At 39.2% G+C, this 18,649-nt stretch overlaps 1 protein-coding gene and 1 long non-coding RNA gene across 2 annotated transcripts in view; both read right to left on the reverse strand.

The window, feature by feature from the left end:
• Window positions 1–14,974, reverse strand: part of LOC113927648 (butyrophilin subfamily 3 member A2-like) — a 38,674-nt gene extending 23,700 nt beyond the window's left edge. The window contains exons 1-3 of the mRNA XM_027603641.2: window positions 14,704–14,974; window positions 14,084–14,212; window positions 13,183–13,530 (exon numbers count right to left, since the gene is read on the reverse strand). Of these exons, the coding sequence (XP_027459442.2) occupies window positions 13,183–13,530; window positions 14,084–14,162 (427 nt within the window). The 5' untranslated portion in view covers window positions 14,163–14,212; window positions 14,704–14,974. The remainder of the gene's footprint in view (window positions 1–13,182; window positions 13,531–14,083; window positions 14,213–14,703) is intronic.
• A 476-nt stretch (window positions 14,975–15,450) lies between these two features.
• LOC118357222 overlaps window positions 15,451–18,649 on the reverse strand; it is a 35,190-nt gene continuing 31,991 nt past the window's right edge. The window contains exon 3 of the long non-coding RNA XR_004820232.1: window positions 15,451–15,543. This is a non-coding gene — a long non-coding RNA (uncharacterized LOC118357222). The remainder of the gene's footprint in view (window positions 15,544–18,649) is intronic.

Raw genomic sequence — 18,649 nt, forward strand, 5'->3', positions numbered from 1 at the left:
GATAGAGGTTTATCAATTTTATTAAGTCTTTTGAAGAAGCAGCTCTTAGTTTCATTTATATGTTCTATTCTTTTTTTTCTTTTTGTTTGTGTATATCATTTATTTCTGCTCTAATCTTTATTTCCCTTCTTCATCCGGCTTTAGGCTTTATTGCAGTTCCTTTTCTAGCTCCTCTAGGTGTAAGGTTGGATTTTGTATTTGAGAATTTTTTGCTTCTTGAGGTAGTCCTGTATTGTAATATACCTCCCTCTTAGGACTATGTTTGCTACATCCCAAAGGTTTTGGACCTCCATGTTTTCCTTTTCATTTATTTCCATTTATTTTTCTTTAAATTCTCCCTTAATTTCCTGATTAACATATTCATTCTTTAGCAGGATGTTCTTTAATCTCCATGTGGTTGAGGTCTTTCTAAATTTTTTCTTGTGGTGACTTCCAGTTTCATAGTGTTGTGGTCTGAAAATATGCATGGCATGATCTTGATCTTTTTGTACTTGTTGAGGGCTAATTTGTGACCCAGTATGTGATCTATTCAGGAGAATGTTCCATGTACACTCGAGAAAAATTTATATTCTGCTGTTTTAGGATGACATGTTGTGAATATATCTGTTAAGTCCATCTGGTCCAGTGTGTCATTCAAATTCAAAGTCAGTGTTTCCTTATGGATATTCTGCTTACATGATCTTTCCATTCCTGTAAATGGGGGTGTTAAAGTCCCCTACTATTATTGTATTATTATCAATGAGTTTCTTTTTGTTTGTTTTTAATAGATTTATACATTTGGGTGCTCCCAACAGGGGCATAAATATTTACAATTGTTAGGTCTTCTTGTTGGATAGACTCTGTTATGATATAATGCCCTTCTTCATCTCTTGTTACAGTCTTTGTTTTAAAATCTAGTTTGCCAGAGCAGAGCAAAATGGCGGAGGAGTAGGAGACCTGGATTTCATCTGGTCTCTGAATAGGGACCAAACCATTCTGAACACCTACGAACTCAACAGGAGACGGAAGAAGAGAGTAGCAACAACTCTTTGAACAGAGAAGCGACCACTTACTGGAAGGTAGGACTGCAGAGAAGTGAATCCGAGGCGATATTCGGGGGGGATAGACGGCGGGAGAGGGGGTGTCTGTCGGCCGCTTCTGGCAAGTGATAGAGCCACGGAGCACAGAATCAGAACTTTTAGAAGCCGGCTCCGCTGAGGGACATTGCTCCAGTGGCTAAGCGGGGGGTGGAACCCTCGCGGGACAGTGTGGTCTCAGGACCCTCGGAGTCAGAAAGACCGGGGGTGCCTGAGTGCAGCAGAACTCCCAGGTATTGGAGCAGGGAAGCCAGCGGCAGAGACAGAGCCGAGGCGTGGGCTCTTAGCACAGGGTTGCCATAAACTGTGATCTGCGGCCCAATCGGGCCACTGCTCCTCCAGCAGGGACCCTACAAGTGGCAGATCTGGGGAAACTCCCCTCCCTCCCCCAGGAGGAGCGGTGTGGGAGTGCACCACAGGAATCTGCTGTGTTTGGAGACTCCACACAGGGTCGACTGCCAGAAATAGAAACGCTCAGTCACAGGCCGGGTGAGCACGCAGGTGCGGCCGGAGACGGGAGTGACTGCTTTTCTCTGGGGGTGCACTGAGGAGAGGGGCCCTGAATTCTCAGCTACTCCGAGTGGAGATTGGGAGGCCACCATTTTCACCCTGGTCCTCCAAAGCTGTACCAGAGCTGGCAGGGAACAAAAGCTCCTGAGAGCAAACCCGAGCAGCTTGCTTAGCCTGGACCGACAAGGGTGGGGCAATTCCGCCTCCGACAGAGACATTTGAGAACCACGGCAACAGGCCCCTCCCCCAGAAGATCAGCACGAATAGCCAGCAAGCCAAGACCAAGTTTACTGATCAAAGAGAACGGGAGAACTCCAGTGCTAGGGGAATAATGCACATAGAATTCATGGCTTTTTTTTACCATGATTCATTAGTTTTTCAAAGTTAATTTTTTTAACTGTTTTTTGAATTTTCTTTTTCCCTTTTTCAACCAACATTTTATCAATCCCTTTTTTTAGAAAAGCATTTTTTTTAAAAAAAAGAAAGCATTTTTTACTTTTCATTCGTAGAGTCATATTTTATCCCTTCATAGTAGTTACCATTATTTTTGGCATATATATACAAGTTGTTCTCTCTTTAAAATTTTGAGATACAGTTTCTTCTAACAGATCAAAATATACCCTAAATCACTAGTGTATGGCTTTGTTCTAGTCTCCTGCCTGATCACATTCTCTCCCTTTTCTTCTTCTTCTTTTTTTTTAAATCTTCTTTATTTTTTCAAAAACTTCTTATCAATTCCTTTTATAAAATCTTTTCTAATTTTCATCTTTACACTCATCTTCCATCCCTTCATTGTATCAACCCTTATTTTGTACATATATAAGTCTTTCTTCCTTTAAAATTTTAGGAGGCACTTTTTTCTAACAGACCAAAATACGCCCAAAAATCTAGTGTGTGGCACTAATCTATGCACTAGCCTGATCATATTTGATCATATTCTTTTTTTTGTATTGTTCTGTTTTTGTTTTTATCTTTTTCTTTCTTTTTTTTTTTCTTTCCTTTCTCTTTCTTTTTTCTTTCTTTCCCTTTCTTTTCCCCTGGTTTCAGGTCTTTTCTGATTTGTATACAGTATATTTGCTGGGGACGTTAATAACCTGTTAGCATTTTGTTCTCTCATTCATCTATTCTCCTCTGGACAAAATGAGAAGATGAAAAAAATCACCTCAGCAAAAAGAACAAGAGATAGTACCGTCAGCCAGGGACCTACTCAATACGGACATTAGTATGATGTTGGACATAGAGTTCAGAATCATGACTTTAAAGTTACTAGCTGGGCTTGAAAAAAGCGTGGAAGTTATTAGAGAAATACTTTCTGGAGAAATAAAAGAACTAAAATCTAACCAAGTCGAAATCAAAAGGCTATTAATGAGGTGCAATCAAAAATGGGGGCACTAACTGCTAGTATAAATGAAGCAGAAGAGAGAATCAGCGATATAGAAGACCAAATGATGGAAAATAAAGAGGCTGAGAAAAAGAGAGAGAAACAACTACAGGATCACGAGGGCAGAATTCGAGAGATAAGCGATACGATAAGACGAAACAACATTAGAATAATTGGGATCCCAGAAGAAGAAGAAAGAGAGAGAGGGGCAGAAGGTATATTGGAGCAAATAATAGCAGAGAACTTCCCTAATGTGAGGAAGGAAACAGGCATCAAAATCCAGGAGGCACAGAGAACCCCTCTCAAAATCAATAAAAATAGGTCAACACCCTGACATCTAATAGTAAAACTTACGAGTCTCAGAGACAAAGAGAAAATCCTGAAAGCAGCTCAGGAGAAGAGATCTATAACCTAAAATGCTAGAAACATTAGATTGGCAACAGACCTATCCACAGAGACCTGGCAGGCCAGAAAGGACTGGCCTGATATCTTCAGAGCACTAAACGAGAAAAATATGCAGCCAAGAATACTATATCCAGCTAGGCTGTCATTGAAAATTGAAGGAGAGATAAAAAGCTTCCAGGACAAACAAAAGCTAAAGGAATTTGCAAACACGAAACCAGCCCTACAAGAAATATTGAAAGCGGTCCTCTAAGCAAAGAGAGAGCCTAAAAGCAGCATAGATCAAAAAGGAACAGAGACAATATACAGTAACAGTCACCTTACAGGCAATACTATGGCACTAAATTCATACCTTTCAATAGTTACCCTGAATGTAAATGGGCTAAATGCCCCAATCAAAAGACACAGGCTATCAGATTGGATTAAAAAACAAGACCCATCGATATACTGTCTGCAAGAGACTCATTTTAGACACAAAGACACCCCCAGATTGAAAGTGAGGGGGTGGAAAACCATTTACAATGCTAATGGACACCAAAAGAAAGCTGGAGTGGCAATTCTTATATCAGACAAATTAGATTTTAAAACAAAGACTGTAATAAGAGATGAGGAAGGACACTATATCCTACTTAAAGGGTCTATCCAACAAGAAGATCTAACAATTGTAAATATCTATGCCCCTAACATGGGAGCAGCCAATTATGTAAGGCAATTAATAACAAAAGCAAAGAAACACATTGACAACAATACAATAATAGTGGGGGACTTTAACACCCCCCTGACTGAAATGGACAGATCATCTAAGCAAAAGATCAACAAGGAAATAAAGACTTTAAATGACACACTGGACCAAATGGACTTCACAGACATATTCAGAACATTCCATCCCAAAGCAAAGGAATACACATTCTTCTCTACTGCCCATGGAACATTCTCCAGAAGAGATCACATCCTAGGTCACAAATCAGGTCTCAACCAGTACCAAAAGATTAGGATCATTCCCTGCATATTTTCAGACCACAATGCTTTGAAACTAGAACTCAATCACAAGAGGAAAGTCAGAAAGAACTCAAATACATGGAGGCTAAAGAGCATCCTACTAAAGAATGAATGGGTCAACCAGGAAATTAAAGAAGAATTTAAAAAATTCATGGAAACCAATGAAAATGAAAACACAACTGTTCAAAATCTTTGGGATAGAGCAAAGGCAGTCCTGAGAGGAAAGTACATAGCAATACAAGCCTTTCTCAAGAAACAAGAAAGGTCTCAAATACGCAAACTAACCCTACACCTAAAGGAGCTGGAGAAAGAATAGCAAATAAAGCCTAGACCCAGCAGGAGAAGAGAAATAATAAAGATCAGAGCAGAAATTAATGAAATAGAAACCAAAAGACATTAGAACAGATCAATGAAACTAGGAGCTGGTTCTTTGAAAGAATTAACAAGATTGATAAACCCCTGGCCAGACTGATCAAAAATAAAAGAGAAATGACCCAAATCAACAAAATCATGAATGAAAGAGGAGAGATCACAACCAACACCAAAGAAATACAAACAATTCTAAGAACATATTATGAGCAACTCTATGCCAGCAAATTAGATAACCTGGAAGAAATGGGTGCATTCCTAGAGATGTATCAACTACCAAAATTGAACCAGGAAGAAACAAAAAACCTGAACAGACCTATAACCACTAAGGAAATTGAAGCAGTCATCAAAAATCTCCCAACAGACAAAAGCCCAGGGCCAAATGGCTTCCCAGGGGATTTCTATCAGACATTTAAAGAATTAATACCTATTCTCCTGAAACTGTTCCAAAAAATAGAAATGGAAGGAAAACTTCCAAACTTGTTTTATGAGGCTACCATTACCTTGATCCCAAAACCAGACAAAGACCCCATCAAAAAGGAGAATTACAGACCAATATCCTTGATGAACATGGATGCAAAAACTCTCACCAAAATACTAGCCAATAGGATCCAACAGTACATTAAAAGGATTATTCACCATGACCAAGTGGGATTTATCCCTGGGCTGCAAGGTTGGTTCAACATCCGCAAATCAATAAACAGCATACAATACATTAACAAAAGAAAGAGCAAGAATCATATGATCCTCTCAATAGATTCACAAAAAGCATTTGACAAAGTACAGTATCCTTTCTTGATCAAAACTCCACAGTATAGGGAGAGGGGGTACATACCTCAATTTCATAAAGGCCATCTATGAAAAACCTACAGCGAATATCATTCTCAATGGGGAAAAGCTGAGAGCTATTCCCCTAAAGTCGGGAACGCAGCAGGGATGTCCACTATCACCACTGCTATTGAACATAGTATTAGATGTCCTAGCCACAGCAATCAGACAACAAAAAGAAATCAAAGACATCCAAATCGGCAAAGAGGAAGTCAAACTCTCATTGTTTGCAGATGATATGATACTGTATGTGGAAAACCCAAAAGGCTCCACCCCAAAAGTGCTAGAACTCATACAGGAATTCTGTAAAGTGGCAGGATATAAAATCAATGCACAGAAATCAGTTTCATTCCTGTACACTAATAAGACAGAAGAGAGAGAAATTAAGGAGTTGATCCCATTTACAATTGCACCCAAGACCATAAGATACCTAGGAATAAATCTAACCAAAGAGGCAAAGGATCTGTACTCAGAAAATTATAAAATACTCATGAAAGTAATTGAAGAAGACAAAAAGAAATGGAAAAAATTTCCATGCTCATGGATTGGAAGAACAAACATTGTGAAGATGTCAATGCCACCTAGAGCAATTTACACATTCAATGCAATCCCCATCAAAATACCATCCACTTTTTTCAAAGACATGGAACAAATCATCCTAAAATTTGTGTGGAACCAGAAGAGACCCCGAATAGCCAGAGGAATCTTGAAAAAGAAAAGCAAAGCTGGCGGCATCACAATTCTGGACTTCCAGCTCTATTACAAAGCTGTCATCATCAAGACAGTATGGTACTGGCACAAAAACGGACACATAGATCAATGGAACAGAATCGAGAGCCCAGAAATGGACCCTCAACTCTATGGTCAGCTCATCTTTGACAAAGCAGGAAAGAATGTCCAATGGAAAAAAGACAGTCTCTTCAACAAATGGTGTTGGGAAAATTGGACAGCCACATGCAGAAGAACGAAACTGGACCATTTCCTTACACCACACACAAAAATAGACTCCAAATGGTTGAAAGACGTAAACGTGAGACAGGAGTCCATCAAAATCCTAAAGGAGAACACAGGCAGCAACCTCTTCCACCTCAGCCGCAGCAACTTTTTCCTAGAAACATCGCCAAGGGAAGGGAAGCAACGGCAAAAATGAACTATTGCGATTTCATCAAGATAAAAAGCTTTGCACAGCAAAAGAGTCCAGAAAACCAAAAGGCAACCAACAGAATGGGAGAAAATATTTGCAAATGTCATATCAGATAAAGGGCTAGTATCCAAAATCTATAAAGAACTTATCAAACTCAACACCCAAAGAACAAATACTCCAATCAAGAAATGGGCAGAAGACATGAACAGACATTTTTGCAAAGAAGACATCCAAATGGCCAACAGACACATGAAAAAGTGCTCAACATGGCTCGGCATCAGGGAAATCCAAATCAAAATCTCAATGAGATACCACCTCACACCAGTCAGAATGTCTAAAATTAACAAGTCAGGAAACGACAGATGTTGGCGGGGATGTGGAGAAAGGGGAACCCTCCTATACTGTTGGTGGGAATGCAAGCTGGTGCAACCACTCTGGAAAACAGTATGGAGGTTCCTCGAACAGTTGAAAATAGAGCTACAATACGATCCAGCAATTGCACTACTTGGTATCTACCACAAAGATACAAATGTAGGGATCCGAAGGGGTACCTCATCCCTATGTTTATAGCAGCAATGTCCACAATAGCCAAACTGTGGAAAGAGCCAAGATGTCCATCGACAGATGAATGGATAAAGGTGTGTTATATATACACAGTGGAATATTATGCAGCCATCAAAAGGAATGAGATCTTGCCATTTGCAACAACGTGGATGGAACTGGAGGGTGTTATGCTGAGTGGAATAAGTCAATCAGAGAAAGACATGTATCATATGACCTCACTGATATGAGGAATTCTTAATCTCAGGAAAGAAACTGAGTGTTGCTGGAGTGGTGGGGGATGGGAGGGATGGGGTGGCTGGGTGATAGACATTGGGTACGGTATTTGCTATGGTGAGCGCTGTGGATTGTGCAAGACTTTTGAATCACAGATCCATACCTCTGAAACAAATAATGCAACATATATTAAGAAAAAGAAATAGAAGAAGATAGCAGGAGGGGAAGAATGAAGGGGAATAAGTCGGAGGGGGAGACGAACCATTAGAGACGATGGACTCTGAAAAACAAACTGAGGGTTCTAGAGGGGAGGAGGTTGGGGGGATGGGTTAGCCTGGTGATGGGTATTAAAGAGGGCACATTCTGCGTGGAGCACTGGGTGTTATGCACAAACAATGAATCATAGAACACTACATCAAGAACTAATGATGTACAGTGATTAACATAACAATAAAACAATAAAAAAATAATAAAATCTAGTTTGCCTAAGTATGGCTACTCAGGCTTTCTTTTAATGTCCATTATTGTGGTAGATGTTTCTCCATCCCCTCACTTTCAATCTGCTTGTGTCTTTAGGTCTAAAATGAGTCTCATGTAAGCAGCATGTAGATGGATCTTGTTTTTTTATCCATTCTGATACCCTATGTATTTTGATTGGCACACTTAGTCCATTTATAGTCAGAGTGATTATTGAAAGATGTGAATTTAGTGTCATTGTGTAACCTGTAGAATTAGTGTTTCTAGTGATGTTTTCTGGTCCTTTCTATTCTTTGTTGCTTTGTTTTTTTCTCCAGAGTCCCCCCTTAAAATTTGTTGCAAGGCTGATTTAGTGGTCATGAACTCCTTTAGTTTTTGTTTGTCTGGAAAACTCTTTATCTCTCCTTCTATTCTGAATGACAGCCTTGCTAGATAAAGAATTCTTGGTTGCATATTTTCCCCATTCAGTACATTGAATGTTTCCTTCTACTCTTTTCTGGCCTGCCATGTCTCGTGGAGAGATCAGCTGCTAACCTCATCTACCTTCCCTCGTAGGTTAAGGACCTGTTTTCCTTTGCTGCTTTCAGAATTTTTTCTTTGTGTATTTTGTGAATTTGACTATGATATGCATTGGCGATGGCCAGCTTTTGTTGAATTTAATGGGTGTTCTCTGTGCTTCTTGGATTTTGATGTCTGTGTCTTTCCCCAGATTAGGCAAGTTTTTGGCTATAATTTGTTTGAATAAACCTTCTGCCTTTTTATATCTCTCTTCATCTTCTGGGACTCCTATGATACAAATGTTATTATGCTTTACTAAGTCACTTGTTCCCTAAGTCTACTTTCATGGTCCATTACCTTTCTTTCCTTCTTCTTTTCAGCTTCACTACTTTCCATAATTTTATCTTCTATATCACCCATTTGAACCTCTGCTCTATCCTTGTTTTTATGGCCTCCACTTATGCATCTTGGTTATAGCAGTTTTAATTTCAGCCTGACTAGATTTTGGTTCTTTTATCTCTGTAGTAAGGGATTCTCTAGTTTCTTCTGTGATTTTTTTTTTTTTTTTGAGCCCGGCTAGTATCCTTATAATTGTTTTAAATTCTAGTTCAGACACCTTACTTATATCTGTATTAATTAAATCCCTGGCTGTGAGTTCTGCCTCATGTTCTTTCTTTTGGGATGAATTCCTTTGTCTCATCATTTTGTTGAGAAAAGAAAAGAAGAAAGAAAAAAGAAAACCACCAATAAAAAACAAAAATCAAAGAAAAAGAAAAACACACACACACAAAAGAAAAACAAGAAAACCAAACCAAACCAAACCAAAACAAAACTAGATCCTGGGTGTTTTTTGGTCTGCTTGTTAAAAGAATCTAGATCCTAAAATAAACAATAATAATAATAATAATGTAAAATACATTAAAATAAAATGAAGGTAAACTATATATAAAAATTAAAATCAAAAAATAATAAAAAAAGAAATTGGAAAATATAAGAAAATAAGTGAAAAAATAATAATAATTTTAAAACAAAGAATAAAAGTAAAACAGAAGCTGGATCCTATTTCCCCTAGAGCTGAAACTTTGCAGCAGTCTATGATCAATAAACGGTGTGAACTAGTTATTTGTGTTGGTCTTCTGAGGGAGGGACCAGCTGCGCTGATTCTCAGGCTAACTTGTTTGAGTAGAAATGCACCTCCAGGGCACAAGGAGGGCGGGGCTTGGTGTATTCAGCTTCAGCCTCCAATAGGTGGCGCTATTTTGCCCCCTGAAGGCTTTCAGCACTGTTGGGCAGATGAAAATGGCTGTTCCCTGCTCTCTAGCCTCAGAGCTGAAAGTTGGGACCCCTACACTTCAGTGAGCCTTCACAGAAGAGCAATCAATCACCCTATTTGTGTCACCGGTTTCCCTCTGAACCCTACATTCACCCTGCCCGTGTTTGAGCCTTTTTATCTCAGGTGCACCTCGGAGTTTCCAAAATCTAAATTTCAGGGACTCCCACCACAGGGACACACGCTGTTTCTGTGGGTAGGTTTTCACTAGGCTTGCTAGCCCATCCCAGGAAAGTGGTCCGACAACCACCTGGTGGTTTGCAGTTTATAGCAGAAAGCTGGCACCAGGACCTGCTGCTCTCTGCTGGATTCCCAGCTCCTAAACCACAGCATCTTGGTGCCATCCATTCTTCCTATGACCCAGGGGATCCTCAGACCACCCTGTCACTCCTGGGATTCTGCCCCTCTTCTCCACCTGGGTACCTTTAAGCCACGCAAGGCCCCCATGGTAGTGAACCAAATTGCGGAAGAAGACCAAGTATCCATCAAACTGATAAATCGATAAAGAAGTGGTATATATATATGTATATGTGTATATATGTGTATGTGTGTGTGTGTATATCTATATATCTATGTATATGATGGAATGTTATTCATCCATAAAAAATAACGAAATCTTGCCACTTGCAATGACATGGGTGGACCTAGAGAGTATAATGCTAAGCAAAATAAGTCAGTCGAGAAAGAAAAATACCATATGATTTCACTCACATGTGGAATTTAAGAAACAAAACAAAGGAGCAAAGTGAAAAAGAAAAGAGAGAGAGAGATCAAGAAACAGACTCTTAATTATGGAGAACAACCTGATGGTTATCAGAGAGGATGGGGGTAGGTAATGGGTTAAACAGGTGATGGGGATTAAGGAGTACACTTGTTGTGATGAGCATGGGGTGAGGTATGGAATTGTGAATCACTATATTGTCCACCTGAAACTAATATTACACTGTTAACTACCTGGAATTAAAATAAAAACCTAAAAAAAATAAATTAAGCAACTCTATATAAATGATTAAAAGAGGAAAAGAAATATAATTTTCAGTGTCATCAAAAGTGTAAATAAATGCTGTTAAGAGTATAAACTGGAACAATTGTTAGAGTGTCAGAGTGATAAGATAATTATGGTTATCTTGAAACTGGAATTATTAAAGTAGAAGATAAAAGAATTAGAAGATAAGTTGTAAACTTAATTGTTTGAGAAGTTTATATTATATCAGCTTATATTGCTGCATAGAGTTTATGTGCAAATATATGTATTTCATTATTTTTGCCATAATATTAAATTGAAAATTGTCAATGTTCATTAGAAAGTTAATTTTGACATAAATTATGGAATTTCTAGATAATGAAGATATTTGTAGTCATTAAAGAATACAATTTTTTGTAACCTGTCTTATATAATGTAAAGAAGAAAAAGGCAAGTTATAGAAAAAAATTGTGAGATTTTAAATAATATTAGTATGTGTATATGGAGCAGAAAATTACTTGACATTTTAATGAGTTGTTAACTGTGCTGAATTAACTCTTGCTTGAGTTTTCCTCTAAACTTTCCCCTCTCTGATTCCAATTGTAATATTTCAGCTTCAGGGATATATGGCTTCAAGTAGGATTGTATGAAAGACTCTCTTGCTACATTGTTGAGTGCACAACTTGGTGAAAGTAATTGTGTAATACAGGTGGGAAAAACAATGTCAATGAAGGAAGAGTGACTGGGAGGTTTCCCAAAACCTAACAGATCTTCAGGTGCTTCTTGAAGTGTTGCATCAAAAGTCTTTAATAGGAACACTTGAATCGCTCAGTCAGTTAAGTATAGATTCTTGATTTCAGCTCAGGTCATGGTCTTAGGTCATGAGATCAAGCTCCATGATGAGCTCGGCATGGGGCTCTGAGCTCAGCAGAGTCTGCTTGAGATTCTCTTTCTCCCTCTGCCCTCCCCCCACTCACACTCTCTCTCTGAATAAATAAATGAAATCTTTTTAAAGAAAGTCTTTGGGGTGCCTGTGTGGCTCAGATGGTTAAGCATCTGCCTTCAGGTCAGGTAATGATCCCAGGGTCCTGGAATCGAGCCCCATGTCAGGCTCCTGGCTCAGCGGGGAGTCTGCTTCTCCCTCTCCCTCTGCCTGCTTCTCCCCCTGCTCATGGTCTCTCTCTGTATCTCTGTGTCTCAAATGAATAAATAAAATCTTTAAAAAAAAGTGAAAATTTAAAAAAGTCTTTAATAATATCTGTGACTTAATCTTTGGAGTCAAGGGGAGAGATGTAACAAAACCTGGGATGATGAGCATCCTAGTACTAACCAATGAGGGCCCAAGACTGGAGCTGCATCCTGAATGCTTTGGGCCACATAGGACCTTAGCATAATTATCACTCAAGAGAAAGAGGGACAGAAGCTCCAGTAAGAACTAAGATAAAACTTCACACTAGCCTGGTTGACTGAGGGCTCAAAGATTCAATTTTGTTTTTAAATGAGTTAACATAAACATTTAAAGATTAGTTTAGGAACAGAGATTAAGGTCTGCTGTATAAATATATATTATTATAATTACAGATTATATTATATTATGTGTTTTATTATATTATTATATATAATTATTGATATTTTATATAAATATACAAAAAAGATAACTGAAAGGACATAGAACAATCTGGTATTAGTTACTTTGGAGGAGAAAAAGGAATACTGAAGGGAAAGGAAGGATTATCAATTTATATTTTATATTGTTCTGAATTGTTTGAGTTTGATACAATGAGATAATTTTATTATAATTAAAAATGAAACAGCACCAATGATGATAAAACTTACAGTGGCCAATTCAATGTTCTGTGGACCAACCTCAGTGCATCCCAGCTTTTCACACTGGCCCCTCTCTTCAGGACATTTTTATTCCCTGCTTCACTTAGTCACTGCACATTGATTATTTTCTGGCCTCAATCCTGTGATGACAACTTTTATTCTTTGCAATACCAGTCTATCTTGTCACAACCCCCACAGTCACTTCCTCCAAACAGTACATTCAAGACTCGACCACTGACATTCCCAGCTGAGGATCTGTCCATCACAGCAGCCAACTGGGATTCTGGTCTCTGCCAGTAATGGTACATTTTGGTAATCATGGTGCCTTCCTTCAAAATGTGTGAGGAGATACATACCAGGAAAATAAATGATCTATTTGTATGGTAGATATTTATGGAAGTCATTGAATTTTAAAGTACAGCACAATATATGTATAAATAGATCAAGAGAATTTCGGGTTATATCCAGTGTCTAGGATATTGGCCAGCTCCAAGAATATCTGCCTTTTTGTCTCTGTTCTGCTCATCATCCTCCCCTGAAATCAAATGCAGAACACTTACATTCCCATAGAGTGATCTATATTCTCACATAATTACTCACCGATCACCTTCAGCTCCAAAGTGGCTTCTTCAAAGTCACTGTCTTTTTTAAAAAAACACTTGTACATTCCATTGTCTGAGATCTGGAGACTGTAGATTCTCACAGCTACTCTTCCCTCCGTGATGTAATCTTTCACCAACTCTGCTCTCCCTTTGAAATCTACCAGCTGTTCTTCCGCCTGCTCCATTCCATCCTTATACACATACACAGCCTCTGAGAACTGGGAGCGGAACCACCTCAGCTCCATGCTCTCCACATTCATGGCAGGGTACACATGACAGGGCAGCACTGTGTCTGTGCCCAGCATGGCCACAATTGGCTCTGAGGGGCTGATAACCAAGAATGACTCTGTGGAATAGAGCCACAGGGAAAAGAATATCAGTGACCTGCCTTGGCATTGTGGAACACAGCATCATTACTGGCCCAGTAGAACCCCAGAGACATTCTGTCATTCATACACCAGTTCTCTGCAGCATGCATTCAGGCTGAAGATGGCAGTGAACAAGACAAAGAGCATCTCTACCCAATCAACAGGTTGATCTCTTGTTAAACAAAAGATTTTTTAATTACAATGGTGACAAATTCTTTAAAGAAGGAGGGAAGAGTGCTGGGAAATCATGAAATCAGAGTTTTTAGTTAGGTCTTGGCCATCAGAAAATGCATTCTTCATGAAGAAGATACCTGAATGAATCAGAAAAAAATTAGTGAAATAATTCCACCTGATTCTTCTCTCTAATCATATAATGACTTATTTGCCCTCATATATGGGCAGATAAATCATTATATCAAAATAAAGGATTTAGAATTAACCTAGGTATATACTGAGTAGTGATGGAGTAATTTAATCCTTCTGTTCAGAGACTAAGAGAATCTAAGAATGTAAAATACAAAATATTGTTACCTGAGCCCCACATGGACACCTGGAGAAGAAGGATAGAGAAAAGGTCTCTTAGCAGAGAGAAGTCCAGGGAACCCACCATCTTTCTCAGAGCAGACAACAGTATGACACGCAGTAAGGTCCTGAAAATAGCTGGAGTAAAGACAAAAATGGAATCCATAAGGTAAAAATAATCACAGCTAAGGCAGTTCACAATGATTCTAAGAAATGGCCTCCAGAAGCTCTCCAACAACTGTAGTGTGTCTCTCTCGGGGAACATCAAGGAAGCCTTTAACACTCACAAAAAGACTTTTTGTTTCCCTTTTCCAAGGAAACAGTCTTCTTCTCAACAACCATGTTCTACAGTGTTAATCTGTCCACAATCTCTCTAAACTCTTCTCTAACTCAAGAACATCTTGTCCAGTGGACAAAGAGACAGAGAGAAGGCGATGGGCAACCACAGAAAGAGATGGCTTTAGCACAAACACTAATTTAGCCTCAATGAATTCCACCCCCTCCCCATATTCCTATATGATGGAGGAGCATGTATAACTTGGCCTGTCCTCTGCCAACCCCTAGGATCCTTGCCCAAATGCTCTTAGTTCCCTCTCTCTTGCCCATCACCCACAAAATGCAAAACTCACATCTTTTAAGTTCTTCTTACAGAGATGAAGGCATCCGGAAACTTCTCAGACTCATGGCCACAGGCACCAGGGGATAAATACTCTCTGCCATTCCTCCCAGTTACCTGCTCTTGGCTGCCCACAGGTATCTCCTGTGAGACTTTCTCCAAAATGTCAAGAGGATCTCAGACTTTACAAAACATGGGGCCAGGTTTTTTAAGGGGGTTCAGACAACTGAGAGAAAGATGGCCCCTGCACAGAATCTCTCAGCAGTACACTTCTCTTTGTCCACCCTGACACACTCAAAACTGAAAGTAAAATAAGATAAAGAAAGCAGACTTTGACCTGACATAATACGTTTATCTAATGATTACATACTTACTTACAAAGTATAGAGGGGATCAAAAGCAAGTGATTTATTTCTTTCTGAGAAGTATATTGTCTAGGTTAGTAGCATAGATATTAGAACTTGATGACCTGAGTTAAAATGCTTGTGAGACTACAATTTATGATTTTGAGACGGTTATACAGCCTCTCTGTGCCTCAGTTTTCTCATGCGACAGTGTGTTGAATACTAGTATCTACCCTAAGTTTTGGGTGAAGAGTACACGAATGTATTTAAAGCACTTAGAAGAGTGTCAATAACTTATAAATTATGTGTAGGTTGTTAACAAATTTATTTTAATATCTTGCTCACTCACCACAATATATCTGCCATTTCGATGATGAAATTTCATCTCTCAGTTGGACCCCTTGTTCCATTAGGCAGGAAACTGAGAAGACGTGGGCACATTCACACTCTCTGACTCTTCTCCCAGACAGAAATTTTCTCCACTGACATCTGCATTTTATCCATCTCAACTAGGATAAAAGAAAAACAGTATAAAATTCCCCAAATGATTCTCTGAGACTTTCATCTTCCTTCAATGCTATAAATAATGGAAGTGATAAGGATGAGATTACTGTCCCCTACTTACATAAATCATTTTAGTTTTGAAGATCCTTCAAATTCTATGAATTCTAGAATAATTGTTTCTTGCTTAGAATCACAGAAAGAAATTTTGAATTGGTGACTGACAAATTTTAAAAACTCTACATTTTTGAAATTCTATATCTAAGATTGAACACCTATATATGGTTTATAAGAGACATAGCAAAACAAGAAATAAATGAATACAAACCAGACATATTCTAACACAATTATAGATATGGCACTATTAATTTTAAAATAAAAATGACATTCAGAGAGAAATCATTCAAAGAAACAAAATTGCGCTTTCAAATAGATACATTTATTAATAGCATGGACTTTCAAGTATTGCATGGTGCTAATAACATAAAGCTGGATTTAAAAAAGCAAAATCGGGAGGAGCAATATGGCGGAGGAGTAGGAGACCTGGATTTTGTCTGGTCCCAGGAATTCAGCTGGATAGGGATCAAACTATTCTGAACACCTATGAACTCAACAGGAGATCACAGAAAAGAATAGCCACAACTCTCTGAACAGAAAAGTGACACTTTCTGGAAGGTAGGATGTGCGGAGAAGTAAATCCAAGGTGATATTCGGGGGAGGGCCTCTGTCAGCCAATACCGCCAAGTGGTAGAGACACGGAGCACAAAATTGGAACTTTTAGAAGTCGGCTTTGCTGAGGGACGTCGCTCCAGTGGCTAAACGGGGGATGGAACCCTCGCTGGGACAGTGTGGTTGCGGGACCCTCAGGGTCACAGAAAGACCGGGGGTGCCTGAGTGGAGCAGAGCTCCCAGGTATCAGAGCGGGGAACCCAGCTGCAGAGATGGAGCCGAGGAGCAGGCTCTCAGCTCGGGTTGCTATAAACCATGATCCGAGGCACAGTCGGGCCACTGCTCCTCCAGCAGGGACCCAACAAACAGCAGATCCGAGGAGACTCCCCTTCCTCCCCTGGGAGGAGTGGTGCAGGAGCGCACCGCAGGGATCTGCTGGGTTTGGAGACTCCACACGGGGTCGGGTGCCAGAGACAGAAATGCTCGGTCACAGGCCAGGTGAGCACGGAGTGTGGCCAGAGACCGGGGAGACGGGAGTGACTGACTGCTTTTCTCTGGGAGCTCACTGATAGTGGTGGCCCGAGTTCTCGGCTCCTCCAGGGCAGAGATTGGGGGCCGCCATTTTCACTCTCGTCCTCCAAAGCTGTACGGAAACCTTGCAGGGAACAAAAGCTCCCGAGAGCAAACCCGAGCAGATTCCTTAGCCCGGCCTGGAAAGGGCGGGCAATTCCACCTCTGGCAAAGACATTTGGGAACCACGGCAACAGGCCCCTCCACCAGAAGGTCAGGAAGAACAGCCAGCCAAGACCAAGTTTACTGATCAATGAGAACGGCAGAACTGCAGCGTTAGGGGAATACTGCACATAGAAATCATGGCTTTTTTACCATGATTCTTTAATCTTTCAAAGTTAATTTTTTAACTGTCCTTTTTTTTTAATTTTTCTTTTTCCTTTTTTCAAACAACATCTTATCAATCTCTTTTTAAAAAAATCTTTTTATTTTTCAATTTTAGAGTCATATTCTATCCCCTCATAGTAGTTAACCTTATTTTTGCTATGTGTATATATACATAAGTTGTTCTCTCATTAAAATTTTGGGATACAGTTTTTTCTAACAGATCAAAATATACCCTAAATCTCTAGTGTATGGCTTTGTTCTAGTCTCTTGCCTGATCACATTCTCTCCCCCCCTTTTTTTAAATCCTCTTCTTTCTTTTTCAACCAAAATTTTATCTTACAAATTCTTTTTATGAAATCTTTTATAATTTTCATCTTTACATTCATATTCCATCCATTCATCGTATCAACCCTTATTTTTGTACATATATAAGTTTTTCTTTCTTTAAAATTTTGGGAGGCACTTTCTTCTACAGACCAAAATACTCCCAAAATCTAGTGTGTGGCACTGATCCATGCACCAGCCTGATCATATTTGATCATATTCTGTTTTTTGTTTTGTTTTGTTTTTGTTTGTTTTTATCTTTTTCTTTTTCTTTTCTTTTTTCTTTCTTTCCTTTCCTTTTCCTTGGTTTCAGGTCTTTTCTGATTTGTTTAGTGTATATTTTCTGGGGAAGTTGTTACACTTTTAGCATTTTGTTCTCTCATTCATCTATTCTCCTCTGGACAAAATGACAAGATTGAAAAAATCACCTGAACAAAAAGAACAAGAGGCAGTACTGACTGCGAGGGATGTAACCAATACAGACATTAGTAAGATGGCGGAACTAGAGTTCAGAATGATGATTTTAAAGATACTAGCTGGGCTTGAAAAAAGCATGGAAATTATTAGAGAAACCCTTTCTGGAGAAATAAAAGAACTAAAATTTAACCACATCGGAATCAAAAAGGCTATTAATGAGGTGTAATAAAAAATGGAGGCTTTAACTGCTAGGATAAATGAGGCAGAAGAGAGAATTAGTGATATAGAAGACCAAATGATGGAAAATAAAGAAGCTGAGAAAAAGAGAGATAAACAACTACTGGATCGCGAGGGCAGAATTCGAGAGATAAGTGATACCATAAGATGAAACAACATTAGAATAATTGGGATCCGAGAAGTAGAAGAAAGACAGAGAGGGGCAGAAGGTATATTGGACCAAATCATAGCAGAGAAATTCCCTAATTTGGGGAGGGAAACAGGCATCAAAATCCAGGAGGCACAGAGAACACCTCTCAAAACCAGTAAAAATAGGTCAACACCCCGACATCAAATAGTAAAACTTATGAGTCTCAGAGACAAAGAGAAAATCCCGAGAGCAGCTTGGGAGAAGAGATATGTAACCTACAATGGTAGAAACATTAGATTGGCAACAAACCTATCCACAGAGACCTGGCAGGCCAGAAAGGACAGGCATGATATATTCAGAGCACTAAATGAGATAAATATGTAGCCAAGAATACTATATCCAGCTGAGCTTTCATTGAAAATAGAAGGAGAGATAAAAAG

Source organism: Zalophus californianus, chromosome 7 (genome assembly GCF_009762305.2).
Source record: "Zalophus californianus isolate mZalCal1 chromosome 7, mZalCal1.pri.v2, whole genome shotgun sequence".
In the NCBI taxonomy this organism is placed as follows: Eukaryota; Metazoa; Chordata; class Mammalia; order Carnivora; family Otariidae; genus Zalophus; species Zalophus californianus.